The following is a 21,565-nucleotide window of genomic DNA, read 5'->3' as shown; positions in this document are numbered from 1 at the left end:
CACAAAAGACTAGTGTTAAAGTATTTGTGAGTGTGCTGAGGCAGAGCCTTTGTGATGGGTAAGGGTGGTAGGTGACAGCTCCTCTCTCTCATCCTGATAGAGATGGCCCATCCTGACAACACCCACTCTCCTCTTTGTCTCACTATATGGAAGTAATAAACAAAGAACCACTTTTTAAATGCATTGCATCCTGCCCGATGGGCTGTTTATGGCCTTCTCCAGGGGTGACATATGTATTAAAAAGGAAGGTTTAAGGTATGGAAGAAGGTTTATTTTGGCAGATCAAAATGGCAGTTAACAACTGCACACACAGGCTGCAATGGCGGGCCTGAGATATGTTTAAAGGAATAATTAAGTAGGTAGCATAATGAATGTTGCAGGCCCACTAATAGCATTTATCTTACAGTGGTACATGTAGTACCACTTTAACGGGGGCGTACAAGTAAATTAATTGTGCCAGTTGGGTATAAGGCAATTTCATCAGGTGTAAAGGACAGAGCACATGTGATCTAGCACAGGTCAGCAGCACCAAAGTGTGCAGAGTACTAAGGACAACAAAAATTAATTCAGCAAGAAAACAGGAGTAAGGCAAAATGTTTGAGTCCAACACATACGCAGGGGTAGTATGGAATGCCTCCACACACAAAGGCTGGCACCAGGTATAAATACTAGAACTCCAGAGCAACTCTTCAGAACACTCCTGGACCTGTCAAAGTTACAGAAGAGGAACTGCCCTTCTCATAGAGGACTGACCTGCTGCTTGAGGACTGCCTTGCTGTCTGAGAAGGAAGACTGGACCTGCTTACCTTTGACTCAGGCTAACCCAGAGGGATTCCAAAGATTACTTGGCTGACCTCCTGTGTGAGCTACAGGGACATACGAGCTCCAGAAGGCTTCCTGCAACTGCCCAGATGACCTGCTGCAACTGACCTGCCTGGACCTGTAACTGGACCCACCTGAGCCCTGCTGCTGGCCTCTGCCTAGAGTAGTTACTGATCCTCGAGAGGCGCTCCCCAGGTCATGGACTCTTGGCTGGCAACAGAGTGTACTCCTCCCTGCATAGATATGGGTTCCATCAAATGTGACATGGAGCAATGCAACCCAATGTAGAACCTCACAGTGCAGCACCTCACAGCTATTGGTCAACAGCTTCATGGGAACCAATACAGCTGGATGAAACTTGATGCAGGATCTCACATTTCATCCCTCATAACTCCTGATAGGAACTGACACAGCATAACACAACTCAATGCAGAAATTTGCATGACACCACAGTGCAACTCCTGATCAGAATCAATGCCAAGTGACGTAAAGCCTTGCATCATGGACAAAAGGTACAATTCTCAGTAGGACTAACCTGGTTCCTGTGTTCGGCTGTGCTCCATCATGGTTGTACTGAACTTGTGACTTTGTCCCAGTCTGAAGCGACTAGATAAGCAAAGTTGTCACTTTGGCTTAACTTTAAAATTGAATACTGATTAGACTTTTGTCATTCTGGTATCATTATATTTATTACAATTTACTCTATTTTTCTAAATTGGTTTGGGATTTTTCTTGTGTTGGGATTTCACATTTTTAATTTTTCTGGACTGCATAAATTCTTTACACATTGCCTCTAAGTTAAGCCTGACTCCTTTGTGCCAAGCTACCAGAGGGTTAAGCACTGGTTAATTCAGTGACTTTTATGATTCTCCCTGACAAGGATTGTGGTTGTTTCCTGAGTTGGGCTTCCAACCCCCTCAACCAATATTCCAGTTACTTACATCAACACATATACACAGTTTTAGGACTTTGGTCCTCCATGCATATTCTTGAAGAAAAGTATGAATATGGCCTCAAGCAGGGGCTATAACACTTGCAGGAAAGTCAACAATGAGTATTTCAGAACAAATGACTTTCGTGTGGTCAAAAGACAAAAAGCTCCAGTCAGGAGAAGTTAGAGTTCCACAGTTAATGATTTATGTAAGGTTGTTGGTTAATCTTTTGCAAATGAATATGGAATGTTGTGTTTCCAGTGGGCGTCACCTATTTCCATTTTTAATAGTCTTGTTTTGACTCCACAAATCCAGATTGTGGTACTCGGAGCTCATCCTTTTCAGGATGTGCAGAAATCAACATCACAAGAGTGGGAGAAGGTGCTCCATTCAAGTCACATCATTTCTGCCTGGGTTTTAGAAGGATCAGATCTCTCTCCCTGTTGAAATACAAACTAGTGGAGCTGCATGGGTTATGACAGTACTAACTTACAGGGGTCTTTTAGCTCCTCAAGACTCATTCAAACTACTTACCTTACTTCATATTCCATTCATTTTGGTTTCCACAAGCTGGTTTACTGTGTCAAGAGTGATTCTATGCCTCTAGGTTGCTAAACTAATTCTTCACAGTGTAGTGCTGCAAATCTATCCAAATGCTCTTCTAGCTTCCAGAAACCTCTAAGCTCAGAATCAGCTTTTTTGCATTTTCCTCAGATGTTATGATTTTTAAGGGTATAGATTTAGTCAGTGAGTGGCAGTTAACAGACCACTCATTATAGCTGATGTTTTCCTAAAATATATAGGTGACAGATTGAAGGATAATCATTAGCATCTTTCTTTTGTGTAAGTTATTGGTAATGTGTGCAAGGATTGCACATTTTGCAGAAAAGCCAAAATATCCAATATGGGAGCCTGTGTGGCCTTACATCATCCATGTGCGGCTTATAAATACGGCAGAAAGACAGATAGACAGCCCTGTAACACTTCAAACACCTGCAGAGTTAACATGTCAAAATATTTCATATGTGAGGCAGTTTGGCCTTATGCCATCCACAAGTGTGACAGCATAAATGAACATGTATCCTACTAACAGCCATGTGAAACTGCATACATTGCTGCAGTGTCAAAATGGCATACCAGCCGAATGCCCTTGAAGAAGGTCTTTCTAGAGACATACCAGCATCCATCTCCAGGTCGGAAGCATTAAAATGTGGCCATGGTATGTGTGGTTTCTGATTAGCAGAAACGTATTCTGATTCAAACAGCTGAGCTGGCCTTAGCCTTCCTTCTGCCATTTAGTTTACAAGTGTTGTAGTTCCTGAGATAGGTTCTCACATAAGATTCAGGAAGTGCAGCAAAGTACAGATGGTGACATTTTGGAAATGTTATAGTGATAGGTTTAAGGGGCGTCACAACTCATTGCAACCGCATTACCTCTGTTAGATAAGATTCATGCAAGCTTAAACTCAAAATGCTACTTGGGCCTGAAAAGACAAGAAACCATTAGAAAGTGTACACAGCTCACCTAAGACACAATGAAGGAGTGAATCATGCTTTCTTTTTTAATCCCATGTTCTGAAAGCTGCCATCTGGGCCTGGAAATATGAAAACTTGATAACCCACATGTAGAAGTGTGTTTGGGAATTAACCAGGAGAGCCACTGCCACACCCTAAGCTTTCACAGGTATGGGAAAAAGATAGCTGTCATAAAGGCTGTCTTCTGTTTTATCTTGAATAAAACAAGCAGATGCAGTAGGGTCTGGATTGTTTACTGGGGCCATCAAGAGAGTTGTTAGGAAAGCAGTCCATAATGAAATCTGCAGACTTGTACATCAGAAGAGTTCAAGAAAGTTTGAGAACACTTGGAACATCTATAAAGAAGAAAATAAACATATAGTTAATTTGTGACTTAGGAATGAATCATTGTTTTTGACTACCAGAGGACAGGAACAAGCTGTCAGCCCTACTCGATTATGACACATCCTTGGCATTCACTTGTCCTGATTTTACAATACCAATTTCAAGGTTACCACAGATCCCCGAAAATATGGGGGTAGATTTACTAACATCTCACACAATGCAGCGCGGCAACCTAAGCTGCGCTGTATTGCCATAGAAGGTGAGAGGAGACAGCACCATATCTATTAAGATATGGTACTGCTGGTCACTTCCCACGCACTGGCTCACAGTTTGGCTGTCATGTTCTATGCATTCACTTGTGCGCTGATGTGCAAACAATACCTGGGTGAGTCTAGAATAAGTTTTATCCTGGAAGGATACCTTTTCATTACAAATTACTATGCTTAGGCTTACTTTGAAACTTTTTTCCAATTTGTATGCGTGCTGTAAAGTACACATCCAAGCAAAGTTAGGAAAGGTCTGAGAAAATAAACCATTTATGCTTCTTTACACCTGCCTTGAGGAGGTGTATTTAAGGTCCAAAGCCCTGCCTACAAAATGATGGTAAATAGAGCTTTTCACAAGAAACTATGGGTGATTTTATGGGGAACACCCATGCACCATTTCAGGAACTCGGGTTCCATATATAGGATAATCACTTCATAGGTTATGGCCAACGGGGAAACCAAATCCCTAGGACATTAACCCCATGTGGCATAAGAGCAGTTGCATAGATGTGTGATAGGTGATTTGTGGACTGACATAAAATTCAGGCAGCGGAACATAATTGGAAATGTAGTCAATAGTAAACCACTTATTCTGGAATGGATACACTAGTACGATCTATGTATATGCATAATAATTACCAGAGCTGCTGGGCAGGCAGTAATTGCAGAAAAACTATTCTGGAGGAAATTTTGGACGATGCTAGGAGTGTATTTGAGGATAAGTTAGAAGTGTTAAGGGCTATGTACTTAAAAAATATTAAAGGAAGTAACTGTACAGTTAAGACATAAAGCCAGTAGTGATAAGTGTAGAAGTGATGTGGATGTTGAAGGTAACAGTGCAAAAGAGGATAACTGAGCTGATGGAAGACTCTCACAGATAGTTATCACTAATAAGGCTGATGAAAATTATGATTATAAGTTCACCTTCTTTGTTTAAATGAGAATATTGTATGGACAGTCTTGTGTTACTAAGCATCAATGAAACAGTGTTGTTGTTGGGAGATAGCAAGTACTCCTCAACTCTAGCTTTGAGTATTGCTTGCATCAGCAATCAAAAGCACTTACCACATGCAGAAGGTGTGATTCAGTTAACTCGTCTGCCTTTACTACTTGCATCTGCAGTGAGAAAACTCTAATGCATAATGACAGAATTCTTTCAAGAGGTTGAACTGGATCATTTTTTTTCAAGATGAAAGACTATCAAAGAGGATCATATGGTATTGCAAGAGGTGTTGGGTAAGTTAGGAAAGGAGGGGATTAAATTGTAGAAAGATAAATGTAGAATTTAGGAATAAGAGATGCAATGCCTAGGCCATATGGTATTGGTTGCAGATGTGAGCCCAAAGACAGATCTACTGAATGCCATCAAAGTGGCAGCTGCTCTAGAGAACAAGGGCCAATTAAGATATTACATTGGCTTAATTGATTTATATGGTAAATGTGTACATGCTTTCACTAACAAAACAGACAACTTGAGAACTGTTTGAGAAAAGATTAAACTTTTGAAAGGGGAGAGGCACAGAGGAAGGCTTTTGAGAAAAGTGGGTGAGAATGCCATAGGGATTGGCCCTGTTCTTTCTCAATCTCATGAGGGGAAAGAAAAAACGGTTGCAGTAGTTTATCACTCATACTATTTAGTAATCAAGAAAGAAACCTTGACAGCTATTTGGAGCACTGAGTACATCAGAACATACACATGGAATCGCATAATTGAGCTATGAGCAAATAAGATTATTTAAGGTGCTGCAATCCTGGGGAGCAGGCATCAGTTTTGCAAGGCCAGCAAAATTTGCAGGTAGATTAAAAGGGTTTACTTATGTGACGGGTATATCACAGGTCGATAAAAGATGGCAGTCGGTTATCAATCCTGGTTACCTCAGAACAGAAAATGTGGCAGTGGTGAATTTGAAATTGAAAAAGTGGTAGCCGATGCAAGTATGTCACAGAAGGTTACAATAATGCCTTTTTCAATGAAGAGTGAGATCTTGTGGTTGAAAATGACAGTATCATAAAGAAAGTCAAGACATTGATAGGCAAGGTATGTAGAAAGGAGAGTTGTATCCATACAAACATGAGACCTTCAGGATATTACATGAAATGTTGCTGTGTGGTGATGCTGGGTGGCAGATTTGTTGTTCCCCTTATGTTATGATGCAAACTGATGGTTTAGCTCATGGTGGGCATCAGACAATGATAACAAAAGACCTCAAGGTAGATTTTTGTGGGCTGGTGTTAATAAGCACATGTTGAATTGGTTGTGGGCTGTAGTGTGCTTAAAAAGAGAGACAAGATTGAAAGTCGGTGGAAGTGCAATGTAGCACAAAAAGGATGGGCCAAGGTGTGCCTGGATATAATTGGGTTATTTATGGCTCATCTTGAGCATTTAACATATGCAGGATTAGTAGTAGATTTATACAGTAAATGGATCAAAATGATGATCAAGAAGCACTAGAAGATTTATTATCTTTAGCAAAGAAGGATTACCAGGATGTATTGTGACATATAATGGAAACCCACATACATATGAGGAGCTGAGGTATTTTTAGAGATTAGGAATTACTTACAAGAGAATTATTTTTATACAATCCTCAAACCAGTGAGTGGAACATACCAAAAGACAGATGAAATGGTACTTTAGTTATGGTAATAAAGGTTGTTCAGCTATTGAAAGGACAGTGATGGACATAAATGGTTTTACACTACAGTGAATGAAACTGAGAGCCACACCCCATTTGCCTCGATGAGGGGAAGGGCAGAGGCTCAAAAATTATACCATTGTGGTTAGAGGATTAGCAAAGAATGAAAGATCGGCTGGGTGAGGCAATAAGAAGAGCTCTAGATATAAAGATGAAGGTGATTGGCTCAAGGTGAAGCCAGCAAGAATTGGGGTACGGATTTTCTAAGTTTTCAGAGTGGGGACAATGGAAGGTAATTAGGTACAATTAAAAAAACTTCAGAAATGGATGGGGGTTAAATAGCTCTGTATCAGAGAAGAGAGGAGTGTGATGGAGTGGAAAGTGAGGCTGAAGAGTGCAGTTGTCTAATGACAATGACGGAGAGTTAGATTAAATGGAGTAGGATGGGTGTACCAGCTGGTGGCAGGGTAGTGACTCAAGAGGGAGGTAAAATTGGTAGGTTAATAGAAGCATGACATTGCAGAAGAACAATGTAAACAATTGCTTCAAAGAGACATCCCTTGGTGATGTCAGACTGCTTCCATACATGAAGAATGAAAGGGTGGTTGAAGGATTAGATATGAAACAGTGGCATAACAAAGGCCCCCGCAGCCTGGGTGGTGAAGGGGGGCCCACGAGCGTTATGGGGCCCCTTCAGCACAGTACCCTGGCCTGAGAGCTCCTGAGTGAGTCCAACGGAGAGGCCTCTCCATGTATATTTTTCAGGGGCAGCTGACATCCTAACTGCTTGGTAGATTCCAGTTTAAGGAAAACTATCTATTATAGTTTTTTGCAGAAACATTTTTCTTCGGCACTCTGCTGACATGGTGAGTTGTTGGGATTCTGATCTCATGTACATAATAATTTATAAAATGAAGTGAAAGAGATGAGTTGTAATATATATTAATAGAAGTTGTTTTATTAATTGATGGGAATTTATCTTTTTGGCATTTTTTATCTGTGAGAACAATTTAGTATGTAGAATGTAGAAAGTAGCATGTTCCACCTCCCCTTTCCCTCTAGAGTTGGAACATTCCGGGGGTTGACAGAATGACAGGAGTTGACAGTACAATGTTGTGTGAGGAGGAACCTGAGTCGACAGGAGAATATGGTGTCAGGAAGAGAGCTGTGGAAGATGGAGCATTAGAGATGCGAAAGAAAGACTAACGTTGAATAGTTGGCGTGGATTCTTTATAACAAGATGTTCCACTACTAAGTTATTATACCTAGTGGGGATTCTATGTGCTCAGCTGGGAAGTCGAATGGCTTGTGATGTGCCACTACTAGATTGTGTTACCAATAAACTCCCTTACTAAATCATTGTAGCTCCAGACCATCATTACAGCATGGTGGTACTTTTTGGTCTTTTGGGTGACCTACGTGTTTTTATCGACACACACCTCAATTGAACCATAGGGTGAGGCACATTTCTATTCCATCTTCTTCCCCTTCTTAGTACCTACCTGGATTTGGAGGATTTAAAGCACTGTTGCTAGTAGTAGTACTTTTGGTTTGTAAGACAGCTAAGTGTCAATGTTTTAGCAAACCTGAGTCCTAAACTGGGATTAAAGGCAAGGTTTACATCCCCGTACCTCTTTAACACAAACGCTGTGATTTTTGATTTTACAGTGTTTGTTCTATTAATGAAAGGTTGCTAATAATTGCAAACAGCGTTGTAGACGTTGCTGCTTTGTCAGTACTCCGATTGATTATCAGTGAAACAGGTTTCATAATCAGTTAGTGGTGACGAACTGCATATATTTTTGAGCAAAGGGCAGATCAGGTTCACAACTGTATTTCTGAGTGCTATTTTGTAGCTTTATTGATTTGAGTGATACATATTGTTTTTTTTTTACTTCAAATATATTTTTATACCTAATGTATTCTTAAAGTGTCATCCATATAAAAAGAAAAATCTACTACTTCTTATCATTACCATTCCTTTTTTTAGCATATTTGAAAACTATGTTGATGATTGCTTGAATAAGCTGCCACTAAGAAGGAAGAATGCTTGGAAGACCAGCTTTTCTCCTTAGAAAGAGTATGCCGTGCTCTGGACACTGGGACAGTTGTCATCTCGCGTTTGAGATTGCTTAATTGTCGATGTGCCAGAAAAAGATCTTGACTGCAGGAGTTTGACAGTATTTGTCTTTCGAATTTAAGAGATGCTAAAAACGACCAACAGTAAGATCGACAGTGGCAATATGGATGTGCTAGTACTTGGTTTTAATGGGTAAATTGGGCAACCTCAGGTAGAAGACTGATACAGTTCCCTGTTTTCACACAAGTTCTGCTTGTAGCGTTTATCTGAACTATTAAGGCCCATATACAACTAGGCTGTTAATTCACTTTTAGGTGCAAATTTTAGTTTGTGCCCAGTTGGCACTCCAGTTTGTACCTGACGTGTGCTTGACATCCAAATTTGGAGCGGGTAAAATATGAAGCTAATAGGTTGAACAATTAGAGCAAACTACCTATTGTCACGCTCCAGAACGAGGGAAACACACACAGCTTGCACCCATGCCTCATTTAGAGGTCTGCAGCTTAGTATTGGTTTCAGCTCACAAACCTGCTGATTACCAAATATCCCTTATGATAAGTAGGAGCTTCCCAATTAGCATCTAGAATTTTCCAACTCATGTCATGAGGGTCTAAAATGCAGTGAGTGATGAAACAAAATATGTCATATTTACAACATTTTCTTTTTATATGACATTTCTTAACTTTGTCTCTCCTTCGCCGAATTCAGAGAATCAGATCATGCTCAGTGCGGGACCCTTGGAGAATCTGGTTACAGGTACAGTCATTAGAATGTCCTGCTGAACAAACGCAGGATCTTGCAAAAATTCTTGCATGAACCTTAGCTATGATGGTGCTGAAGCAGATGTCTTAATTAGAAAGTATTAATGAGTGTTTACGTATTTTGAATAATGACTTATGTAGAAAAATGAATAAGGGAGAAAAAAATTATGTGCACGTTTGAAATTGTGACCTCGAAGAATAGCCCCCAGTGTTCACGAATTGTACTAAATAATTATTAATATACATGAAATATTGAAAATGTATTAGATTAATGCAGTAATATGTCATATTAAGGGTTATAAAGTATGTTTTAGCTTATTAATTGTAAGCCTTAACTTATCGAGTGTCTTGGCCTAGTTTGCCAGGCCTCATGCAGAAGCTGTTTTTCCTGGCGTATAATGAAAAATGCTGACAGAGTGAACTAACTGTGAAATGCTCATTGTCTTGTTAAAATGCTTCGCAGAAGCTTTTCATGTGAACCAACTAACAGAAGACAGTGTCCTTAGAATGTATCAATATGTGTGTAATGTGTGCTAGAAGTTCTTTCCCAGGACACAAACTATGAAGACACTGACTGGAGAGGACGATGGAACAAATCCAATACCTGACAAGCTGGATGATGAGAACATCGCAAAGCAGACCAATCAACGACGTGTGAAGTGTGAAATATTAGAATCCATAGATTTGGTATAGAACTTTCACAGGACAGAGTAAAAACGTACGATTAATTTACCAATTGGAAATTAGGGGATAGTTTGGGTGACTTTGATATTACAACACAACAGAGAAGAATTAGAGAGAGAGATTTTAGGGCAGACCACTGTTGAGAAGAAGAAACTTAGAAGAGATTTGAGATTCTGTCATTGGGCTCATACTCTCTGACTGAGAGCCTGATGTTTTGCTAATCGATTGATAACCTGAGAACGAAGACTGATTCTGCTTGCTGACCCATATCGTGATAGGTAGATATGGCGATGTGACTGAATTGCATTTTTGTGCCTTTTTCTTTCTAGGTACCAACTGCGCTGTCTTAATAGTTTTCTTTAGCTAGATGTTTTCCAAATTTGTGATCTAAATTATTTTTGCATGAAGCCCCACATGGTGATGCTAATCTGGATTAGTTGATGCTATTCACCTGATGACTGACAATTTGCAGGGACAAATGGATGACAAACTATTTTACTGACCTCTATGGATTATTGAAATTGGTTTTACTAATGACTTGTGCTGATGCTTTAGAATGCCTTGTGATTCAAGCTTGATTAGATCATGTTTCTTGCGTCTTTTGGTTAACAATTGTTATTAATTGCATTTGATTTGAATTGGGGATTAATCTACATGACTTTAGCATTGTTAATAATGGGGAAATAAACTTACTAAACTTTAATAAAAGGTGTGGTTATTCATGGCTGAAAGGTCATGGTGTGTGAAATTTACTGACTCCATTGATTATTGACTTGACTAATGATTATTGTGTATTGATTATTATTTCTGCTCTGGAACTATGGTAAGAACATCTTAAACGAGTGAAAAGTTTAATCGACCTATATGCGTCCCCTTGTAAGTTTACTTATTAAGGACCAATGTGTTCACAATGGTCTTTCCCAATGTACTCTTACTTTATCAAGATAGCCTTGCTGAAATGTGGCACTAATGAGATTCTAAACACCTTCCACGGGATTCTGTTTCTACATCTCATCCTTTCCCACGAGGGCTATTTCAGAAGGTGTCTGAAGCCAGCCTTCCTTTCGCAGATAGCTAATTGTGTGAGTACAAACATGCCCACAGAGGCCTGCACATTCACAGCAATGTCAAATTGTCCTAGCGTACATATGTATGTAATTATGACACGTCGATTCTAAAAACAGCATATACCGGTCTGACTGATTGTTCTATGAAGTTTCAATAATCTTTTTTTCAATCTGTGCATTAGGAGGGAGTATATTAAAGGAACCTTCCTAATATAAACTAGTCCATGTGAGTAATTGCAGAGCAATATTCATAAAAACAGACACGATGACATATCGCACATTTTCCACTTTTGTTTAAATGATATTGCCCGTCTTCAAAATAAAAAAGATGATTTTAGCAACAGCCGTATCATTAAAATGCAAGAAAAATCTATTCCTCGATCCAAAACATAGATAGCGTTTCTGTAAGCATAAATACTTCGTGCAATGAAATATTGAAAGGGCGGTGAGAAATGGTTTGATATCATGACACCATTAGCTGAATTGTATTCAACATATATCTTGATTACAAACAGTGCCGCCATGCAGTAACTACATCCCACAGATTGGCCTGAATCGTTTACTCACCAAAGACAGTCCTTGCAGGGACAGATTCTCTGTTCAGCCAGAATGACACTTGAGAGAGGATGACTGTCATGATGCAGGGGAGGTATGTCTGAATCACAAAATAGCCAATTTTTCTCTTCAGGTGGAAATGAGCTGTCATAACGGTGTATTCACCTGATGGATAACATAGAGAACATCAAAGCAGCTAATCAATCTTTTTAAGAAGTCCTCGCATACCACACTTAGTTCGGTACCATTGTGTTGAATCTATCCTGTGAAGATGTCATATTAAAACTTTATAAAGCCTGTGTCTGACATTTACCAAGAGCACAGACATGAAATCGAATAGATTAAATAAAATCCAATGAACAATGGATACAAAAAAGGTAAATTCTACTACAAGCTGAATTATGTATCTGTACCAAATTCTGAGGCAATACAGAGGTGCAATTACAATGTTACTATTTTGCATTACTGTATGTTTTAACATTAATCTGCAAAAATGTCTGTAATAACATGGCACATAGTCAGCGCGCTATACCCTACCACACATTTTGCAAGGGTTACTGCCATCCGTTTTCTTGTGATAATACAGTCACAACATTTCCTGGATCTGATGAAGAATTACTGGCTCAATATACGGAGGAGGGGATGAAAAGTGTCTTCATTTATTAAACCTAAGGTCCACATTACAAGTGCCCATTAATTTTGACATACCTGATATCATTTACCAGGCCCATTGAAGTTATGACTACAGAGGGAACAACAATCCATGCAGGCATTCAACCCAGGGATTTCAACAAGCACACAAAGTCTGGGGACAACAACATGTAAAAATTGATATGATAAATCTGACTTCCACATTTTATTCCCCAAAACTCATTATACCCTTTATTTACACCTCTCCAAAATTACCAAGTCCCCTGGTAATGGTAAATCAGAGTTAGGGAAAATAACAGGTGTTAGCCCTGGCATCCTTGGGGTGGTCTCCCCTAACATTTTGTCTCTGTTTCCCAGGTTGCTGATGTGTGCTGGACTCTGTTTTTGTTGTTTTTGTTACTCTAGGCACCTTACCACTGCTATCCAGTGCTAAAGTGCAAGTGTTCCTATGTAAAATATATGTGTAATTGACTTTCCCTGGTTGGCATATTTGATTTACTAGTAAGTCCCTAGCACAGAGCACTAGAGGTTCCCAGGGCATGTAAATCAAATGCTACTACTGGGCCTGCAGCACTGGTTGTGCCACTCACATAAGTAGCTCTGTAAACATGGCTTGGGCCTGCCACTGCAATGTCTGTGTGTGCAGTTTTAAACTGCCAATTCGACTTGGCAAGTGTACCCACTTGCTAGGCCTAAACCTTCCCTTGTTATACATGTAACTTATACATGTAAGGCACCCCTAAGGTAGGCCCTAGCTAGCCCCGTGGGCAGGGTGCATTATATATTAAAGGTGGAAATGTACTTATGTGTTGTGTATGTCCTAACAGTGAAATACTGCCAAATTCGGTTTTCAATGTTGCAAGGCCTATCTCTCTTATAGGTTAAAGGGGGCTGCCTTAAAATATTATTAAAGTGCAGAGAGAAATGTGGAGTTTAGGGTCTCTGAGCTCACTATTTAAAATACATTTTTTAGTGAAGTTGGTTTTTAGATTGTGCGTTTGAAAATGCAACTTTTAGAAAGTTGTGGATTACCTGTCTGGGTCAGTTTGACAGTTGGGCTGTTTGCACTTCTCTCTAGACAGTGATGCAAAGTGAGCTGGGGTGTAGCCTGCATATCCTGCTGAGCCATCTGTGCTGGGAGGGAGGGGAGGAGTGGTCACTCACACCTGAAAGGACTGTGCCTGCTCTCACACAATGCAGTCTCTAACCTCTTGGAGTGTGTCTGGGGCCTGTCCTTGGCAAGGCAGGATCTTACAAACAAGAGAGACTTTTCTTTGAAGTAGGCCTACTTCAAAGGCAGAAAGGGGTATAAGAAGAGCACCCAAAATCCCTGATATTCAGATCACTTCTGGAATCAAGAGGAACCTCTGCCAAGGAGAAGAGCTGAAGAGCTGAGGAGATGTCCCGCCCTGCATGTGGCAGTGCTTTGTGGAGCTATCCTGCAGTTGCTGCTTCTGCCTGTGAAAGGGGACAAAGACTGGATTTTATGGTATATTCCTGTTTGAGAAGAATCTCCAAGGGCTTGGACTGAGCTTGCCCTCTGTTCTGAAGTCTCAGGGCCTTCAAAGACTTCCCTTACTGAGGGTCCTACCCTGGCAAGTGAGCCCTATCCAGTCCCTGGGCCCTTGAAAGGAAAAGCTGGTAAAAATCCACGAAAACCGACTTCGGATGACTCCAGACCGATGCCACTACCAAATCCTGTGACGCCACCTGCAACTGACTCCGTGGTCCTCAATGGAGTGCGACAACCTTCACAGGCCCAACATTGCTGCAGCCAGCCGAAGTCCGCAACTCCGTGGAAGTCGCCACACCCGGTCATGACTGACACCTCCTGAAGTGTACGGATTCAATGCTTGGCACCGATGCTGCCTCATCTCCATCGCTCTGTAGCAAGTACCCGATGCCTCGGATCTAGCGACGTCGTGATCCCCGACTTCGCACACCGGCTTGTTTTCACACTTTACTACGGTACTGTAACTTGGGCGCTGGATTGTTGGGAGCGACTCTATCACGACGCCGTGCTAACACCTCATTGAAGCATTTTGTGTTTCTAAGTGCTATTTTTGAGTTTATTCTTTAAAAATTCATGACTTGTATATGTCGGATTCTTGTTGTTTTGGTCTTGTTTTATTTAGATAAATATTGGGCTATTTTTCTAAACCTGTGTTGAGTCATTTTGTGGTGTTTTTACTGTATTACTGTGTGTGTTGGTACAAATTCTTCACACCTAGTCTCTGAAGTTAAGCCTGTCTGCTCATGCCAAGCTACCAAGGAGATGAGCAGGGGTTAACTGAATGCGATTCTCCTTTACCCTAACTAGGACGAGGGTCCTTGCTTGGACAGGGGGTAACCCGACTGCCAACCAAAGACCCTATTTCTAACAACAGGGATCTCTATGGACCATTCATAACGAGGTCTTAAACAAGCATGTGAGAGGGTCCAGAAAATATTTGGCACTATAATACAGCAGGAATACAGGCATTCAATAACGAATGGTGAAACGGACAGCTTTTGTCAGTGCCTCAAGATGTCTATTTATAATTAAATATCAATCACCTTTATCTTATTAATTAAAGTCTATAGTTAAAATAATGTTTGTGCATTTGTTTTGTGTCCAGTGTTCAATATACAAGTCTGTACTTTCTACTTGTTAATATTTTTTGATTTTTTCAAATGATACCCAAATGTATTGATTTGTGTACTATTGGTACATTTTCAAGCTTATCCCAATAAATAAGTGGTTAGCAACATCAGCAACACATTATACGAGTTTTCACTTTCCTCTTTGTTATAGCTTGTCAAAGTCTGACAACATGAAAATTCTTCTTAAATTACCCTCCGGGAAAACCGCTATCAGCGTACATCAATTATTAGTAGACTTTGTTCAAATAAAAGAAATACATGCATCTAAATTATCAATAAAGCACCATAAGGTTGGTAAGCCTTCTAGCCCCCAGAAAATGTGTTAATTTGTTGCAGCACCTAATCACCAGCAGCATCGTTTGCATCTCACCCAACAAGGTTGGGCAGCTAGTACTCAGCTTTAATAGGTCAATAGGCGCATGTTTACTGTGCTGTTATGTTGAATGTGGATACAACCTGCCACATATGCAGTAATCCTCTCAACAGACATCCAGCTCCATTTTTGCAAGTATTTGGCCAAATCTAAATCAAAGCTTCGATGTTTCAAACATGATAACATAAGTCGTTCTTTTCCCATCTTTTGTTCGGATTCTAGACCTACATTTTTGCTCTAAATTTTGAGCACTTCTACAAGTAAACATTCACTTCGGATTATGCCACTTTGAGTACCGAAATGCACTAATGGGCCCCTGTCTCTCTCCTATCAGTTGTGCCGCAAAACTCACTTGATTTTACAAAAGGGATTAGCTGTTTGTTTCTAAAATCAGTGTATGCCACTCTTTTTAGGTATCTTAAACATGTATGATTGTAAAAAAGCGCATTAGAACGATATATACCTCCTGCTAATTGTCTTTTTCTCTTGCAGTTTCATAATATGACATCGGAAAGGAACTGTATTATGTGCATCATCAGTATCACCACAGCGCCAAAAGTGAGCGTTTCATTGATAAAGCGAAGCACAGTACATTTCATTCATGCCCTAAGAAGAAGGAGCACTGGCAAGATCAAAAGAGATATCACTTATTTTTCTCGTCGTCTCTGGCACATGCTGGTTTTGGAGAGATTATTTAAGTAGTGAATCACATGTGCCCTCCTTTGCAGAACTATGCTAGCACAACTTACCTGGAAAGGCAGCTTCTATGTTGAAAGTGCACCGAAAAGATAATACAATATCCTGTATATATACGAGACATGAATTTAAATATGCAGAATAGCAGTTCACTAATTTGCAAAGTGAATAAATATGAGTTGTTACAGTGGCCCTCTCAAAAGATATTTTTATCTTCAGAGCTTTAGGAAATCTTATTGCTAGACTATGACTATAGAGGTCTTGTTCCTTGATAATAGATGTGGCTTTGCTCCCCCACAGTCCAAACAATCTAGTGCCTGAAAGTACCAACAAGTTTCAAAGAGAAATCCCAAGCATAGCCTTAGTAGCTTGTTACAAGCAGCAAGGCCTTCTTCAAGGCATTGCAGGTGGTATATGTACAGCATTACCAAAACATTACATTTAGGAAATGAATAGGCTCCCCAATTTAAACAAAAAAGTAAATGTAATGATTGGAACATTTAAAGGAGCATTGCCTGGCAATATGGTCGGCCGCAAGAACTGAGTAGGGGCTACTTTAAGCATCCTGCTGGGCACATGAACGCTGTGCTGCCTGTAATTTGATATGCCTGAGAGGGAAGACCCCTAGACGACATTACCACCATCGAATCTTTCATGGCTGCTGCACAAGGGTGGGGGTGTGGGGATGAGGGGGAAACAAAACTCTGATGAACCCAACCTGCACTTGCGATAACAAAATGGTAGCTGAAAGCAGTCCTCTGCAGCAGCCCCTGACCCAGTAAATAGACTCTGGGGGGAACAGAGATCTTGGCGGAGGGACAGAGAGAGTGGTGCACCACTCCTGGCTGCTGGAGCCTGCTAGATCTGATGATGAGGGAGGCCTGGCTGGTACCAGCGGCAGGACCCTGATGGTGTATCGAGGGACCGGGGTCCAACAGTTGGGGCCTGTTAGTTCTGCAAATAGAAGATGCCCTAGGAGCAGCAGGGAGGCCCAGAAAAATGGTGCAGTGAAATTTACTAGATTTTACTGCACCATTTTTAGCGTCATTATTAACGCCTGCCTAAGGCATGCGTTAAGATGCTGCTCCCATTAAAAACAAAGGGCCTCCCTGTGCTTTTCTGCATTAGCACCATCATTTATGGCGCTAATCAAGCAAAGTGCCACATTATCACCATAAATTATGATGCTAATGTGGACACAACTACCATGGTGCGCCATATTGTAAATACAGCACACACATGGTGTTGTTAGGGGACACAATGGGCACTAGAAAAGTGGTGCATCATGAATGATGCACCGCTTGTCCATACATATGCCCCAAAGTGTTCAGTGGCAGAGCACATACTCCAACTCTAAACTGCACGTTTCAATCCTGATCTTTTTAGGAACATGCATGAGCATCCATTCATTTAGAATCACCTCTGAATACGCATTCCGATGGGACAGGCAGGAGGAGGCATCTGTGGTCCTTGGAAAAATACTCTCCGCTGTCAAAACCTCGGGGGCCCAGACTTCTAGAGACTCATGAGGGGGATGCTGCAGGCAGGTGGAGCCTCTCTCCCATGTTACACACTGTGTTGGGGGCCCTGATGGGGCTGCACATGGGAGTGCCTGGAAAGGTACAAAGGAGTGACCACTGCATGCACTACTCTACAGCATGCTTGATGAGGTGTCCCTGTTCCGCGGTGTGCCATGGGCAGTGACTGCCAACCATGCCCCACGCAACAGACTTCCATGGACCAATATGCTGGGGAAATAGAAGTGGTAAACTGTGCCCTTTAGAGGCACAAGTGTGCAGATCCTGGTGGTACTAAAAGAAGCAAACCACAAGCTGGAACATAAAATAGACACACTATCTCTCAAGATAAATGTCTTGTGAATGGACCTACGTAATGTACATGAGCAGTCTGTAGCAACAGAGAAAGATGTGCAGCACCTGAAGGTGGAGGTGGTGGAACTACGGGCTACGGAGTGTACAACTGCAGACCGGGCCCTCAACCCAAATAAGAAGCGGCAGGATTTGGAAAGCAGGTTGAGATGGAACAATCTGCACTTTGTGGCTTTTCTGGAGCAGGTGGAGGGACCAGAGGAACTGTTCTTTGAGGGATAGATATTGGAAGTATTGCAGCCAACAAACCTGTCCCAGACCTTTATGAATGAATGAGGACCTAGGGCTATGGCCTTGGTGCTGTTCCTGGGGGCTCCACCATGGGCTATGATAGCGAAAATTCTGAAGTATAGGGATTATTAGACCTGGCATTGTTGGTGTGGTTTCCCCTAACCTTTTGCCCTTTGACTTGCTGTTTTTCTGACTGTTTGTAGGATTCTGGGCAGTTTACCACTGCTGACCAATGCTGAAGTGCAGATGCTCTCTACTCCAAACATGTTAACACTGGCTTATATATGATTGGCCTATTTAATTTACTTGTAAGTCCCTGCAGTATACATGTCTAGTGCCTGTAAATTGAATGTTACTAGTAGGCCTGCAGCACTGGTTGTGGCACCCACTTGAATAGCCTTTCAAACCTGTGTCAGGCCTGCAACTGCAAAGCCTGTGTGCACAGTTTTAAACTGCCATTTCAACCTGCAAAGTGAACCCACTTGCCAGGCCCAAACCTTCCTTTTTAGTCCATATAAGTCACCCCTAAGCTAAGTCCTAGTTAGCTTCAAAGGCGGGGTGCAGTGTATATAAAATGTTGGACATGTACTTATAAGTTTAACATATTCAGGCAGTGAAAAAATACTAAATTCATTTTTCACTCGTACAAGGCTATATCTCTTGAAATGTAACATATCCAGGTAGTGAAAAACGACTACATTTGTTTTTCACTCCTGCAAGGCCTGTCTCTCCCATAGGTTAACTTGGAGGTTACCTTGAAGCATTCTTTAAGTGTAACTTTCAGTTGGGGAAAGATACAAATATGGAGTTTGGTGTCACTGGACTCAATTCAAAATCTTAACGTATGGCAGAGTTGGATTTTAAATTGTGAGTCTGAAAATTCCACTTTTAGAATTTTTGCATTTTCTTACTTTAACCTTTCTGTGCCTCTCTCTGTCTCTGATCACACGTCTGGGGTAAATGACAGCTGGTCTTTGTACATTCCCTCTAGACAGTCGCCCACAAATTAGGTTACACTGAGTGTGACGTTTGCATCCCATTGGCCCATCACCAGGCTGATAGGACTTCCTGAGCTAGATGTGTGGGAGAAGCTAACACATATACCTGAGAAGGGTTATTCCTCTCCTCACACAAAGGGCAGCATAACCCCTATAGTGTGCCTGTATCCAAGGAGGAAAGAGCAGGGACCTTGTGATCTTCAAAGCCCTCTTTGAAGTTCCCCCCACTTCAAAGGCACATTTGGGTATAAGTACTGGTCCAAAAACACCATGAAATCAGAACTCTTCTGGAACCAAGAAAATTCTGCAGGAAGAAGGACTGCTATGCTGCCAGAAGTGACTAGCACTCTGCAACTGCATTTTTGTGTTGGCCTACTGCTTGCTGTGTGGTGTGCTGTAGAAGGGACTGCCACTTTGCTACTTGTTCTGCTGTGTTGGCCTGCTGCCTGTGGCCTCTTTCATTGAGTAAGAAGGACTAAGCCTATCTCTATATAATGGAATCAAGATTCTCCAAGGGCTTGTTGGCTTGTTCCCTGCTACTGTGCCTGCCCTTTCTATGAGATCAGCATGAGTGCAGCTGCATTAGTTTCCTCAGGCACATCTGCCTTTGCTGTGTGTTTATTGTGTGCACAGTCGCTTTGGTTTCATCAGGCACATCTCCTTTCATGGTGAGCTGACTGGGCTGACTTGACTGCCAGTACTGTGCAATCATCATGTGCACTACTGTTTTGGGTTCACTAGGCGCTTCTGCCTTCGTGGTGTGCTGATCGGTTAGCCATGTTTGCCTTTGTTGTGTGATCAACATGTGTAGCAGTGCCCTTCCACTCAACACTGCCTTCGTGATGCACTGCTAGTGCATGCAATGTCACCTGTGAGACATTGAGCAACTTAACCCTGCCCGCAATGCCAACAGGAGGAGAATCAGCCCTGCGTGAACGTCAGCAAGGAGAGACCGCTGCAACTGCTCTTCTCTTCTACCCAAGAGGGACTGTGCAATGCTTACACCTGCAATGCTGCAGGAGCCACTCTACATAGTTTATCAAAGCTTTGGGCTCACTGGATTAGCATGCCCAGCTGTAAGGTGTCCGCCACAGACTGTAGAAGCATTTCTGAATTGTCAATTCCTTACTGAGCCCTAACACGACCACATACCTCAGGATAGAAGTGCAAGGGCTCCATTAGCAGTGCACTTTCAAACCTGCATCACTTTAAAAGGATAAACATGATTCTTCCCACTACGAACTTGACTACTTCATTACAAAACATGCTAGCATTAAAGATACATAATCATAGATCTGTTTATTGGATTTTTGGTCTCATTTGACTGAGATAAATATTCTATATTTCTCTACACTAATGTCTAGTCTTTTTGTCATGTTTTTCACTGTATTACTGGAATCAAGTGTTTCACAAATACTTTACACATTGCCTCCTAAGTTAAGCCTGGCTGCTCTATGCCAAGCTACTGGTGGGTGAGCACAGACTAATATTAGTATGTGTATCTGAATTACCCTGACTAGGATTACGGTCACTACTTGGACAGGGTGCATACCTCTGCCACCTAGAGGCCCAATTTTTACTGGCTGGATCTGGATGGTCAGACAGAGGAATTGGCAATGACGGGTAAAGCGGGGCTCGACCAAGGGAGAGCTTGACGACACTGGGCAGGAGTGGAGAACGAGGCTAGAGGAGAGATAACTACACCAGACAAGGTGGTCCGGGAAAACAGTACACTGGGCATTGAATCTGGGCACCAGTCTACTAACCTAACATTGCCATCTGAGACTAGCCCCCTGGTGGAGGACCTGGATCAGATACTATAAACCAGACATTGGAATTAGCAATACTTCTTGGTATGAGAAATCATTAGGGAAGCACAAAGCATGGAGATATCATATTGGCTGCTGAGCAGGGCAAGAAGTGGGTGCAGGGACCACAAAAGACAGAAGCACTAAGTGGAACTTTAATTCTTCGTTCTGTCTTAATTGATTGCTGGGGGGCCCTACGAATGCTTGGCTAACAAGCCACTCCATGGAATTCCACTCAGTTAGGGGAATGGCTGGCGGTTAAGGAAGTCACGGGGTGATAAGACCTTAGCTCCCCTACTAACTGGCACCACCCCACTTCCGCACACAGGTAGGCACCTGAGTGTTCAGGGATCGATCACTGAAGTGGATGGCCGGGCACTTCTCCGCCTGGCAACACTAGGGTGGTGGGATCCTTTCACGTATTTTGCAAAGGGTGTAAGTTAAACATATTTTGCTGAATTCCCATTGCAGTTTAAGTGAGATTTGAAAGCACCAGTTGGATTGCTTGAAGGGTGTTTACCCTGGGTGAGGGGAGGGAGTTAGTAAGTTACTTTATGCACACGCACACATGCAGAGTTGGAGGGTAGCACATGAGGTATATACTACAATGCCT

General features: G+C 41.7%; 1 protein-coding gene across 3 annotated transcripts in view; it reads right to left on the bottom strand.

The window, feature by feature from the left end:
• Window positions 1–21,565, bottom strand: part of GABRA2 (gamma-aminobutyric acid type A receptor subunit alpha2) — a 554,383-nt gene that overhangs the window by 83,572 nt on the left and 449,246 nt on the right. For all 3 annotated transcript variants that reach the window (XM_069201731.1, XM_069201726.1, XM_069201732.1), the window contains exon 8: window positions 11,676–11,828. In XM_069201731.1, the coding sequence (XP_069057832.1) occupies window positions 11,676–11,828 (153 nt within the window). The remainder of the gene's footprint in view (window positions 1–11,675; window positions 11,829–21,565) is intronic.

Source organism: Pleurodeles waltl, chromosome 1_2 (genome assembly GCF_031143425.1).
Source record: "Pleurodeles waltl isolate 20211129_DDA chromosome 1_2, aPleWal1.hap1.20221129, whole genome shotgun sequence".
NCBI classification, from domain to species: Eukaryota; Metazoa; Chordata; class Amphibia; order Caudata; family Salamandridae; genus Pleurodeles; species Pleurodeles waltl.
This window is presented reverse-complemented; position numbering and strand designations above follow the sequence as displayed.